Source organism: Mesoplodon bidens (assembly GCF_964165515.1).
Source record: "Mesoplodon bidens genome assembly, chromosome: 7".
NCBI classification, from domain to species: Eukaryota; Metazoa; Chordata; class Mammalia; order Artiodactyla; family Ziphiidae; genus Mesoplodon; species Mesoplodon bidens.
The window spans coordinates 29,200,023-29,214,915 of NC_138164.1; the positions used below are offsets into that span (position 1 = coordinate 29,200,023).

Consider the following 14,893-nt stretch of genomic DNA (forward strand, 5'->3'; position numbering starts at 1 on the left):
TTCAGTATATAAGATTTCTGTATTATTTGAATGAATAGACTAGTTAAGTCTACTTAAGACTACTTAAGTCTAGGATTCTACAAAAAAGTTTTAGTCAAGGTTCTAAACTGGTTGCATGCCACTTACTATACCAAGTTTAAACTCCTCTATATGTCTTTTTAAGGATAATATATATAATACTTAAGTATCAGTACAGCCATATCTGTCTTTGTATATATGAGAGAAACACATTTACTGAGAGTCCTGGCTCAAATATTTTATTGGGTACATGGTCAAAACACTTTGAAGAATACTGCTATAGACTACTTCAAACCACAGTGGTCTCTCTTTTCATAATGAATACAAGATAGCATTTCATTGTTTTTTAGTTGACTTTTACAAGTATTGATTTTGCTTTTCAATTAGACTATAAAGATTTTGAGAGTGGGAACCATGCGTCTAATTCATTGCATACAAAAGCATGTAAAAAAACAGGTAATAAATACTCATATATTGATTTCTTTTTAATTTTCAAGATCTAACCCAGAACTAAGCAAATAGGAGGGATAAAACAAATACTGGTTGAACTGTTTAGATGCATGTATTAGTTTGCCATTATTAAAATGCAAAAAAAAAAAAAAACACCTTGAAACAGTTGAAGGCATGTACAACAGAATCAGAGGGGGAAAAAAAAGAATAAGTATTTTGCTGAACTGAAATGGTAGCTAAAAGTAGGAACTCAAAATTTTCTATAAGGCATAAATTGTATGAAAACAGCTTAAAGGTTCATGAAACCTTAGAAGAAAACATATACTCTAAGAAAAAAAAATACATTTTTAAAAAGCACAACAGGAAATGTCAAGAAGATGGTTATCCCCTACATCAAAAAAAAAAAAAAAAACAGAAAGCCAAAAAACCCACAGTTTCTTGAAATGAAAATTAATTTTTTGCATTAAGAATATATTATTATCCTTAGGACATACATTCAGCATAGCAACAAAAGCTTTAAAATAACAGGAGATTTATGACTAAATACGTCTGTATTTAAAGGTTTTACAATATTAAAAAGTTTTGCAAGTACACAAAAGTCTAGAAATTCATATAGTCAAACTTACAGTGAGTGCAAATAGTTTTATCTTTCTGCCAATATCACTGCTAACAGGTACAGCCTGTAGAAGAGGGCTCCCCTTCCTCAAGACATCTCACTGACAATTGAATATTGTCCTGATATATTAATACACTATAACTAGGATTGAATGAAACTCCCTAGAGTTAGTGCAGAACCTGTACAACTAAGCCTAACTCTCTGCTATTTTGCTATCTTCTACTTATATTCCTCATAACATTCTCACTTGTCAATTTTTGGTTGCTGTGAACGTATTGTGCTTTTTTAATCATTATTAATTATTTTCCCAATGAAAAAGATTTATTTTTTTCACATGTCAAAAATTGAGGGTAAATTAATTCATTTTCAAACTTACATGCCAACTGAATTGAAAAAGAGGTGCTAATCTGAACAAACTAAAACTCAGAAATTTAGCTCAGGACAAAATGGTATTATATGAGACAAATATATTATCTTATCAGACTTCTGGAGGTTAGAAGTCCCACTCTTCTATTGATCTATTTTTAAATCAAGGTGTCAGGGTTCGAAAATAAAGGTAGTATTGCAGGGCTGTTCTTTCTGGAGGCTTTAGGAGAGAACCTTCCGTTGCCTTTTCGAACTTCTAGAATCCACCTACATTTCTCTGTCTGTGGCCCCTTCTACCATCTTCAAAGCCAGCAGCACAGCAACTTCTCACCTCTTTGACCTCTGCTTCCTCACACCTCCCTCCTTCACTCTGCCTCTTCTGCCTCCTTCTTAAAAGGACCTTTATGACTATATTGGGCCCAAATGAATAATCCAGGATAACCTCTCCATTGCAAAATGCTTAACTTAATTACATTTGCAAAGTTCCTTCTGGGGGTCAGGATGTGGACACTTTCCAGGGACATTAGTTGGCACACTGCAACAAAAAATGTCTGTTCCACTAATAGAATCAAGTATGGCAGGAAGATCAATAGCTGTAGCAAAAACAGCAGGGTAATATGTACTGACCTGATGATAACACTCTCCACTTCTCTCAGAATTAGCAAGTTCTTGGAGTTCCTGAGAAGGATCAGCACCCGGGGAAATGATTATCAATATGGGTTCAATTTCTAGTGTCTCTTTGTATAAACGTTTGAGATTTAGAGGAGGTGGGGACAACTCTTTCAGTCCTAAAAGATATATTAAAGAAATTATAAATAAATAGCAACATGAACCAGAAAATGTCTATTAAAACTAATTACATGATATATAACAGATAATAACTAAGTCAACTATAATCCTATACATATTAAAGGTTTCTCACTCTAAAATCATTCACATACTAGTAAGAACTAACATTTATTGAATGCTTAAGGTGCCAGGCATTTTTTCTAAATGCTTTACATCTATGACATCATCTAATCCTAACAACAACGTTAAGAGGTAGGTACCCTGATTACCACATTCAACAGACACAATCAGCACTGCGGTCTTAATATACAATTCTCTCCCTACAAAAGAAGACTGAAGCCAACCATATTACCATACAGGTTTTCATTCATTTATATAACTGAGAGCCTATTCTGTGCCATGCATATGCGGAATCAGATTTCCACATGATGTGGTAAATAATATCACTGTCATGATATAGGATAAAGAGTTATTTCTTATGTCCTTGCATTAAGAGAAAAAAAAGTGGTATAGAATGAAAAAAATGCTTATTTTGGAGACAGAAATATAGCTCTCAGTTTATGTTTGTTAGCTAAATGACCCTACGCAAATCACTAAAACGCACTGTGCCTTGGTTTCCTCAATTGTAAAACAGGGATAAAACAATCCATAGGTCATTTGGAGGCAAAATAGGATACAAAATAAAAATAGATTCTATTTATTCATCATGTACTCTACGCTAAGCATACTCAAGGAAATTGAATGTCTTCCCAAAGACCACCCAGCCACTAACTGCTAACTGTATTCAAGGTAATTCATCTGTTCTTTTTTCTATTCTGAAGCGCTTCACAAACTGTAAAGTCCTACACAGACAAGAAATTATAACTTCACTGTTATATTTAAAACTCTTCTGCTAAAATTTTAATGTTTCCATTATTAACGTATTTAGTAAAAGACAAGCTAAAGAAGACCCACTTCAATTAAAAATCAAAAATACACTTGTCTGAACTGAGCTAAAAAGAAGAGTATGACACAAGGGTTTAAAAATAGAGGATTAGAATGTAACAGAATGAGTACAGAGGAAAGAAGGGCTTTCTTATATCCTGAACTGTAGAAATGAATAGATAATATTGCACCTCAGAAATCCTAAAATAGCAGGAAAAGACATTCTTAAGGACTTCTGTAACAAGCACTTTAAAATGTGAATTCAATGCCATCAAGATGGGCTAAAACAGGCATTTCTAGATGACCATCCTGAAAAGACAAATTTCACGCCTGAACTCTTCCCCTGTATTCTTCACAGCAGCAAGAAACAATGCTAAGCAAGGATTTTCAAAGACAGAAACGTTCCTAATACTAGGTGAAATTTACCCCAACAGCCATGTAAAATTGATGAATTGCTTCTAGAGGCATATCTTATGAATTTTGTTTTTAATTAAACGTAAACTGGTAACACTCATTCTCTGTAATAGAAAAGAATTCTTATATACTTGTGGCAATGTAATAAATATTTTTATTTTCATATGTTCATTTATTTATTCATAAATTCTCATAAGCATTCTAGGCCAATTAAATGTACTGTGATATGATAAAATGCATCAAAGGTCTTAAAAATGCACATTGCCCTTGACTCAGTAATTTAAACTATAATTAATTCAAGAAATAATTCAGAATATGAATGCAGAAGTATGTACAAGAATTTTCCTTGTAGCTCTTAATATTAGTTAAAAACTGGGGGAAACACAAGTTTTTAGAAACAGTAGTCTGAATGAGTAATTTCTGATAGTGATATAAAGGAACTGAAGTTACAAAAATGGTGAAGTAAAAGATCATGCACTTAAAAGTAGATTAGCACTGTTTGAGGAAAGCATCCTAGGAACCTGTTTGGAAAACTGGGAATTTTGGAAGAAAGTACTAACCATTCTGTCTCCAGACTGCTGTTCTGGACTACAGCTGAAACATTTCCAGCCTCCAGACAACTCTGCTCGCTTCAGACTGGCCACCACAATCCTAATTGGCAAGAACCAATTCCTTAATACCTAACCTATTGCTCCTGTTTCTCCTGAATTCAGTGGTTTTTGTATATTGACAGACTCCTTGGTTTGTCTCAAGTCTGAAGTCAAGGGGAGAGTCCGTCGGCAACCAAGGACCTCTCTGTTCAGTCCTGAGCAGGATTTTCCTCAAATTGTAGGACTTGTCCCTATACTTGTGGCCCTAAATATATAAAGGAATATGGTTATACCATCCCTTAGACTTTCTCTAATTGTTGAATATTGTGCAATGGTTAATATATTAAAGCCATCTGTCCATTTATCTTTATTTCAAAAATCTGAACATATGGCCAGCATATACTTGAGCTCAGTGTTTGATGGCGAAATTTAAATGTGGATAAAATAAGAATAGTATACCCAATAAAAGAAAAGTAGATTAGGCAACATGATACCATATTGTATATGCATCTATGTGCCTAAAAGTAATAGAAAGGTGTACATAAAAATGTTAATGATGGGCTTCCTTGGTGGCGCAGTGGTTGAGAGTCCGCCTGCCGATGCAGGGGACGTGGGTTCGTGCTCCAGTCTGGGAAGATCCCACATGCCGCGGAGCGGCTAGGCCCATGAGCCATGGCCACTGAGCCTGTGTGACCGGAGCCTGTGCTCCGCAACAGGAGAGGCCGCAACAGTGAGAGGCCCGTGTACCACCAAAAAAAAAAAAAAAAAAGTTAATGATGATTATCTTGTAATGATGGAAAAACAGGTGTTTATCATTTTTACTCCTCTATATCTTCCCATAGACCTCTAATTAGATGTATTATGTGATAAGAATATGTCAAAATGTATATAAAGATATTTTCATATAAAATGACCACAAACATTTTTATTATATGCAGTATGAGCTACTGTCAGTTTGTTGCAAATGCTCCTGAGAAGGATAGGTAATTCTGGTATAATATATTTCTCCTTATCTTTTCTAACAACTACAGGCATATCTCAGAGATATTGCGGGTTCAGTTCCAGACCACTGCAATAAAGCGAACATTGTGATGAAACAAGTCACATGAATTTTTTGGTTCCTCAGTGCATATAAAAGTTATGTTACACTATACTGTAGTCTATTAAGTATGCAAGAGCAATATGTCTAAACAAACAATATATATACCTTAACTAAAAAATACTGTATTGCTAAAAAATGCTAAACATCATTTGAGCCTTCAGCAAGATGTAATCTGTTTGCTGGTGGAGATTCTCGCCTCATTGTTGACGGCTGCTGAATGATCAGGGTGGTGGCTGCTGAAGGCTGGGGTGCCTGTGGCAATTTCTTAAAATAAGACAACACTGAAGTGTGCTGCATGGATTGACTCTTTCTTTCACCAACGATTTCTCTGTAGCGTGCAATGCTGTTTGGCAGCATTTTATCCACAGTAGAACTTCTTTCAAAATTGGAGTCAAATCCTGACACTGCTTAATCAACTAAGTTCATGTAATATTCTAAATCCTTTGTTGTCATTTCAACAATCTTCACAGCATCTTCACCAAGAGTAGAATCCATCTCAAGAAGTCACTTTCTTTGCTCATCTGTGAGAAATAACTCTTTATCCATAAATTTTTTAATCATGGGATTGCAGCAATTCAGCCACATCTTCAGGCTCCACATCTGATTCTAGCTCTATTGCTATTTCCACCATATCTTCAGTTACTTCCTCTACTGAAGTCCTGAACCTCTCAAAGTCATCCATGAGGGTTGGAATCAACTTCTTCCAAACTCCTGTTCATATTGATATTTTGACCCCTTCCCATGAATCGTGAATGTTCTTAATGGCATCTAGAATGAGGAATCCTTTCCAGAAGGTTTTCAACTTATTTTGCCAAAATCCATCAGAGGAATCACAATCCATGGGAGCTATGGCCTAAGAAAATGCATTTCTTAAATAACAACACTTGAATAGCAAAATTATTTCTTGATCCATGGGCTGCAGAATGGATGTTGTATTAACAGGCATGAAAACAACATGAATCTCATTGTATATTCCCCTCAGAGCTCTTGGGTGACTGGGTGTATTATCAGTGAGCAATATTATTTTAAAAGGAACCTTTTTTATTTTCTGAGCAGTGGGTCAACAGTGAGCTTAATCTAGTATACCATGTTCTAAACAGACGTGCTGTCATCCAAGCTTTGTTGTTCCATTTATAGAGCACAGGCAGAGTAGATTTTTAGCATAATTCTTAAGGACCTGAGGATTTGTAAAATGGTAAATGATTAGCTTCAACTTAAAGTTACCAGCTGCATTAGCCCCTAACAAGAGAGCTAGGCTGTCCTTTGAAGCTCTGATGCCAGGGATTGACTTCTCCTCTCTAGCTATGAAAGTCCTAGATGGCATCTTCTTCTACTAGAAGGCTGTCTCATCTACATTGAAAATCTATTGTTTAGTCTAGCTACCTTCACTTATTATCTTAGCTAGATATTCTGGATAACTTACTGCAGCTTCTACATCAGCACTTGCTGCTTTACTTTGCACATTTATGTTATGAAGACAACTTCTTTCCTGAAAGCTCAAGAACCAATCTCTGCTAGCTTCAAACTTTTATTCTGTAGTGTTCTGACCTCTCTCAGCCTTCGCAGAATTGAAGAGAGTTAGGGCGTCTCTCTGGATTAGGTTTTAGCTTAAGGGAATGCTGTAGCTGGGTTGATCTTCTACCCAGACCTCAAAAACTTTCTCCATATCAACAATAAGAATGTCTCACTTTCTTATCAGTCATGTGTCACTGAAGTAGCACTTTTAATTTCCTTCAAGAACTTTGCCTTTGCTTTTATATCTTGGCTAACAGTTTGGAGCAAGAAGCCTAGCTTTCAGACTACCGCAGCTTTGGACGTGTCTTCCTCACTAAGCTTAATGAGAAAGACACATGACTCCTCCTTTACCTTGAGGACATTTTAGTGTTATTAACTGACCTAATTTCAATTTGTTGTGTCTCAGGGATAGGGAGGCCTGAGGAGAGGGGGAGAGATGGGGGGAACAGCTGGGTGGTAGAGCAGTCAGAAACACATAATGTTTATCACTTAAGTTCAATGTTTAATGTAGGCATTATTTGGCACCTCAAAAACAATTACAAGAGTAACATCAAAGATCACTGATCACAGATCACCATAACAAATATAATAATGAAGAAGTTGGAAACATTGTGAGAATTACCAAAATGCAAGACACACACATGTTGAACAAATGCTGTTTGAAAAATGGTGCCAAAAGACTTGCTTGACACTGGACTGCCACAACCTTCAATCTGTAAAAACTACAGTAACTGCAAAGTGCAATAAAACAAGGTATGCGTATACTGACTGAAACATATGTTTTATTTGGAAAATACATGCCAATACAGAAATTATCTTTTAAAAGCTAAAATGATTATCATATCATTTTTTTTACATCTTTATTGGAGTATAATTGCTTCACAACTGTGTGCCAGCTTCCGCTCTACAGCAAAATGAATCAGCCACACATACACACATGTTCCCATATCTCCTCCCCACCATGTCTCCCTCCCTCGCACCCTCCCCTCCCACACCTCGAGGTGGCCACAAAGCACCGAGCCGATCTCCCTGTGCTATGTGGCCACCTCCCATCAGCCATCCACTCCATATTTGGTAGTGTATATATGTCCATGCCACTCCCTCGCTTTGTCACAGCTTACCCTTCCCCCTCCCCATATCCTCAAGAACATTCTCTAGTAGGTCTGTGTCTTTATTCCTGTCTTACCCCTAGGTTCTTCATGACATTTTTTTTTCTTAAATTCCATATACATGTGTTAGCATACGGTGCCTGTCCTTCTCTTTCCGACTTACTTCACTCTGTATGACAGACTCCAGGTCCATCCACCTCACCACAAATAGCTCAATTTCATTTCATTTTATGGTTGAGTAACATTCCATTTTATATATGAGCCATATCTTCTTTATCCATTCATCCAATGATGGGCACTTAGGTTGTTTCCATCTCCTGGCTATTGTAAATAGAGCTGCATGAACATTATGGTACATGACTCTTCTTGAATTATGGTTTTCTCAGGGTATAGGCCCAGTAATGGGATTGCTAGGTCATATGGTAGTTCTATTTGTAGTTTTGTAAGGAACCTCCATACTGTTCTCCATAGTGGCTGTACCAATTCACATTCCCACCAGCAGTGCAAGAGTGTTCCCTTTCCTCCACACCTTCTCCAGCATTTATTGTTTCTAGATTTTTTGATGATGGATATTCTGACTTGTGTGAGATGATATCTCATTGTAGTTTTGATTTGCACTTCTCTAATGATTAATGATGTTGAGCATTCTTTCATGTGTTTGTTGGCAGTCTGTATATCTTCTTTGGAGAAATCTCTATTTAGGTCTTCTGCCCATTTTTGGATTCGGTTGTTTGCCTTTTTGTTATTGAGCTGCATGAGCTGCTTGTAAATTTTAGAGATTAATCCTTTGTCAGTTGCTTCATTTACAAATATTTTCTCCCATTCTGAGGGTTGTCTTTTGGTCTTGTTTATGGTTTCCTTTGCTGTGCAAAAGCTTTGAAGTTTCATTAGGTCTCATTTGTTTATTTTTGTTTTCATTTCCATTTCTCTGGGAAGTGGGTCAAAAAGGATCTTGCTGTGATTTATGTCACAGAGTGTTCTGCCTATGTTTTCCTCTAAGAGTTTGATAGTTTCTGGCCTTACATTTAGGTCTTTAATCCATTTTGAGGTTATTTTTGTGTATGGTGTTAGGGAGTGATCTAATCTCATACTTTTACATGTACCTGTCCAGTTTCCAGAACCACTTATTGAAAAGGCTGTCCTTTCTCCACTGTACATTCCTGCCTCCTTTATCAAAGATAAGGTGAAAGAAATTAAAGATGATACAAATAGATGGAGAGATATACCATGTTCTTGGATTGGAAGAATCAACATTGTGAAAATGATTCTACTACCCAAAGCAATCTACAGATTCAATGCAATCCCTATCAAACTACCACTGGCATTTTCCACAGAACTAGAACAAAAAATTTCACAATTTGTATGGAAACACAAAAGATCCCGAATAGCCAAAGCAATCTTGAGAATGAAAAACGGAGCTGGAGGAATCAGGCTCCCTGACTTCAGACTATACTACAAAGCTACAGTAATCAAGACAGAATGGTACTGCCACAAAAACAGAAAGATAGATCAATGGAACAGGATAGAAAGCCCAGAGATAAACCCACGCACATATGGTCACCTTATCATATCATTTCTTAATTTAACAAGTAGACACTTTAAAATCCATGAGGCAGGACTTTTATCTGTTTTGCTCACCATTTTGTATACAGAGCCAAGCATAAATTCAATTATTATTTCTAATATTAAAATACCACAGAAGATAAATATATATTCATTAATCCATTTTATACAATATTTCAACATATTGGAACATTTTGGATTTAGAGAAAAAACTCATGAAAAACATTTTACTGTTTAAGATAACACAGGTGACACTCATATTACTGGGAATTGCATGTTAGCCATTCCACCCACAAAACTCCAATAAAATCCACATTGCTTACATAGTTACGCAGGCAGTGCGCCTTGGCACGCACCAACCACACGGGGCTCATTCTCAGTGCGGCTACTAAAAAAAAAAAAAAAAAAAAAAAAAAAAAAAATCCCCATTGCACTTTAAGTGAACTTCGTCTATATATAATTATTGGTTTTATTAACCCAACTAATTTTGACTCATGACAGCATTTGAACTGTCAGTGTCAATCATTCAAAACTATTCAATAAAGTTAAAGACCCAAAAATGTTCATTGCATTGTGAATTATCAAAGCGTAAAACTACTTGTAAATCACTGGGATCTTATATTTTGACCTTAACAGTTAAAATACATAAATTCTCTCAAAAGAAAAAAAGAACTAATAATAAGTCAACGAAATAACTCTAACCTTTATTGTATTTTATTTTACTCAGACAAAATGTTGAAATAATAAAAAATAAATAATTTGCAGTATAAAAAGGAAGGAATATTGCTCCTGTACTTTTTAAGTACCTGAGTAAAGAAAGCAGCAAGTTACTATCAAACTATTATAGTTAGCAAGTATAATTGATTCATTCTTCCTCATTCACCTCATCCTCCCTAACAAAGAGACTGATAAGAAAATTACTTTTCCTTTATCAGAGAGAAAAGACAACTCTTAAAATGTAACACAAATATCAATGAAAAGAAGGAAAATCAACAACCACTATCTAACCTGACACACATCAACCAATTAAATGGGAAAATACTCTTTAGAAATGAAATAATACTCAAGCCTGGAAACAAACAAAAAATGTCAAACATTTTGTGGTAGAGTAAAATTCTAAAGATATCACTTTCAAGATTCCTACCCCTTGGTTGTTCAATCAAACACTAACCTAGGTACTTCTGTGAAAGGACTTTGTAGATGTAATTAAGGTCATGGATGTTAAAATAAGATTATCCCATATTATCCAAGTGTGCCAATTTAATCACTTGAGCCTTGGAAAGCAGAAAAACTTCTCCAGCCACAAATACAATCAAAGAATGCAAATGCTTCTAAAAACTGAGACAGACTTCTAAGAACTCAAAATGACAAAAAGAACCTCGATTCTCCAACTGCATGGTGCAAATTCAGTTGAGTGAGTCTGGAAATGGATTCTTCCCAGAACCTCCCAATAAGAATCCAAATGACCAACACCTGTGTATTTATTTAGCCTTGGTCAACTTGGATCAGAGAAACCAGGGGGGCCTACCAGACTTCTGACCTATAGAACTATGAGATAATAAATGGGTATTGTTCTAAGCTGCTAATTTGTGGCAATCAGCAGCAATAGAAAATGAATACACATTTCCTTATGTCCTTCCTTTTCTCTTAGACACAGACTTCACAGGACAGATTGAGCTATGGAAGCAAAGATCATGGGATGGGATGTTAGCATGGATAAGAGAAGTAGAGGAATGTAAAACTAGGAAAGTTTCAAGGCTCAAAAAGACTTTTTGATGAAGAACCGTTGAGAAGTTACTGGTTCTTGTAGCTATTGCACCATCTTCTGTGAACATGAATACCTCAATACACACAGCATAATATTGTGCTCAGAATAGTTATTAAATCAGAATTACAGAAGTCAGAATATCTGCATCTAGTAACTACTATTTTGAAAAAGTAATGCAGTAGATTCAAAACTGCTATTTTGAAAAAGTAATGCAGTAGACTGTGTTAGTACACAAGGCTTGGTATGTAGGATTATATTAAAGCAGCACGCCTGAAAGTTTTGAGGCTAACTTAAATCTTCAGACAAAAACTGCTTTCATAAATGCATCCTTATAAGTTACTATTTTAAAGTTTATAGATTATAAAAAGGATTGCTGAAACTTAATAAAAGTCTTTCCATATGAATAATGTTTGAGAAATTACATTTGAAATCAAATCTCTAAAATTTGATTAAAAAGATAAGTGCTTGTCATTTTCCAGCAATATGAACTTTTAAAACTTATTCATACAGTAAAACCTTCAATTTTATATAAAAACTGTATTAATAAAACCACCTGACCAAATACAAAGTCATCCGGCCAAATACCAGAATATATGGCTTTTGCTCAGAAATAGGTAGAGTATAATTTTAGAAGTATATTAAACTTTCAAAGCATTTGAATATGTACATATCATGAGGTTTTCACTTATGCCATTAAACCTTAAATGCCATTTAACCTAGAGATGAAATAATACAATACAGAAGTATTCCAGAGAGTAGGTAGAGGGTCAAACTACAAATTCAATAAGAAAGGTCATGTGCAATGTGGCACAAAGAGCATATTTTTAAAGACTACTTGGGTGAGAAAAGAATAATCTCCTAAGAACCTCTCTGAAATTGCCTCATTTTACTTAAACTTGCATTTGAGTTATAGGCACAGACAAAAAAATATATAAATGAGCAAGAAATATATCAGTTAGTGTTAAGAAATGGGTAAAGAATTAAAGCAGGTAGATGTGTTGGTACTGATTAGATGGCCCAGAAAGGCCTCTCTGAAAATGCAACGTTAACATCTGAATGATACAGAGGAGCCAACAATTAATAAAAAAGAAAAAAACAAACAAAAACAGAGAACAAACAGTGCAAAAGCCCTAAGGTTGTTTTACCCACGAAGCCACAGTGGCAGGCAAGAAGGAAGCAAGATGAGGTTAGAGAAGAAGGTTGCGGCCAGACTGTGTGGGGCTTTGTAAGCTTATACAGTCGACCCGTAGACAATGCAGGGGGGTTATGGACACTGACCGTCCACAGGCAAAAATCTGAACATAGCTTAGAGTTGACCCTCTGCATCCGTAGTTCCTCTGTATCCATGGTTCCTCCATACCCGCAGTCCCACATATTCAGATTCAACCACCTGCAGATCATGTAGTACTGTAGTATTTACTATTAGAAAAAAATCTGCATAAAAGTGGACCTGCACAGTTCAAAACCATGCTGTTCAAGCATCAATCATATATAAATCTGGAATTCATTCTAAGTGTTTTTTGAAAAGATTTTGGAGATTTTAAGCAAAAAAGAGAGATGATTTGGTTTAAGTTTTTAAAAGCTCACACAGCCTTCTGGAGAGAATGGACTGAAGAGGAAGTGCAAACTGAGGCAGGGAGACCGATGAGGAAAGCGGTCTCTGATTTAACACACACTTACAGTGCCCATGCGCCAGAAGCTGTTTAAGGCACTGGGGCACAACCATGTACAAAACAAAGCTTGTGCTCTCATGTGGCTAATATTCTAGTTGTGGAAAAGGAAATTAATAAACAGGTAAATAACAATATGTCAGATGGTGATAATAGTTAAAGTAAACAAGGCAAAGGAGGATATGGAGAGCTGAGGAAAGAGTATGTTATTATATAGACAGTGCTCAGAGAAAGTATTAACTTAAAAGATGACAACTGAGCAGAGAAGCAAGGCTGGTAACTGGGGGTAGAAATCTGCTGGAAGAAGGAACAGCAAGTGCAAAGGCCTTGAGACCTCAGAAACAAACTTGTGGCACTAGAAAAACAAGAAAAAGGCTACTGTGGTTGTTAGAGATTGAGCAAGGGTGACAGTGGTAGGAGATGAGTTCTGAGGGGAAGAAGAGGACCAGAAGAGGTAAGACACTGGAGGGACTCTGAGAAAGATGAGGTGTCATCAGAGAGTTAGAACGGAGAAGTGATATGATCTAACTTATATTTCAAGAGACACACTAGCTGCTATGCTGAGAATAAACTGGAAGTGGGAAAGAAAGAAAGCCTGATATGATGGCAGCTTGAACAAAGTGGTAGATGGTAGTGGGAGTATGAGAAGTAATTAGATTCTACACATTATGAAGATAGAGCCAAAGCTATGGCAGTAAATGAGGTGAGAGATGATGGTGGTTTGCATTAGTTTGGTAGTAATGACACCAAGTAAATGAATTCAGAGTAAGTTTTAGAGTTGGAGCCAAAAGGACTAGCTGGTAGATTGGGTATATGAAGTAACAAAAAGAGAGAAAGGATCACTTCTGGGTTTTTTGTTTTGAGCAACTGAGTGGACCCTAGTACAGACAAATCAGAAGGTCTGTATTGGTCATCTGACATTCATAAGAAAACATCAAATAAGCATCTGTATATATGATCCTAGAATTCCACAGAGAGGTTGGGGGTAGAAATAAGAGATATAAAAGTCAGTAATTTACAAATGATATTTAAAGTCAGGAACTGAATGAGGTCATGAAAGAATGTATAATGAAATAAAGGAACCCAGAGCAAGACTGCAGTGGAAGGAAGAATACTCCAACATTTAGAAGGAAGGAAGAATACTCCAACGTACAGAGAAGCAACCAATAAAGGAAAGAGAGAAGGCAAATCCTAAAAGGATTGAGAAATGAAAGAGGAAACATAATAATCAAGAGAAGAAAGTGGAAAGTGTTTAAAGAAGGAACAAATGGACAACTTTGTTGAGAGATCAAGTAAGACAAAAGCACAGAAGTCACTATTGGAAATAGATATATGGAAGAAGACCTCATTAACCTTAACAAGAGCAATCTTGTGGAACTATAGGGAGGAAATACAAATAGAATGAGTTGAAGGCAGAATAAGACTTGAGGAAATGGATTACTGTGGTCTTTGACTGTGGACACACTTTCAGGATGTTTTGTTGTAGAAGAAAATAAAGAAATGGGATGATAGAAAGGGGATAGAGGGTCATGGGCAGCATTTTTAAGACAGGTGATACTAAAATATGTTTGTACACTAACAGAAAGGATACAGTAAAGAAGGTGAACTTGATGATGCAGGATAAAGGGATAATGGCAGGAATGAAAAAGGAAAGAGCAAATGGCTGGCCTTTAATTGGAGCAAGGACATTCATTCAGAGTAACAGAAGGGAAAGCAGAATGAGTATGAGTACCATTGTAGGTAGCTGGTAGAACTGTTAGTGGGAAATAAACATTTTCTGTCTTATTGCTTCTATTTTCTCAAAAAATGCTAGTAAAAGGTTATTTCAAGAGACTTCCCTGGCGGTCCAGTGGTTAAGACTCCATGCTTCCAGTGCAGGGGTTGCGGGTTTGATCCCTGGTAGGTGAACTAAGATCCCACATGCCCCGTGGAGTGGCCAAAATAAAAACAAAAAACAAACAAAAAAAAAACAGGTAGAGATCGTAAGATAAGTAGGATA

General features: G+C 36.1%; 1 protein-coding gene across 1 annotated transcript in view; it reads right to left on the bottom strand.

Moving 5' to 3' along the window:
* DYNC2H1 (dynein cytoplasmic 2 heavy chain 1) overlaps positions 1–14,893 on the bottom strand; it is a 376,698-nt gene that overhangs the window by 162,695 nt on the left and 199,110 nt on the right. Inside the window, exon 76 of the mRNA XM_081241450.1 lies at positions 2,078–2,238. Within this exon, the coding sequence (XP_081097576.1) occupies positions 2,078–2,238 (161 nt within the window). The remainder of the gene's footprint in view (positions 1–2,077; positions 2,239–14,893) is intronic.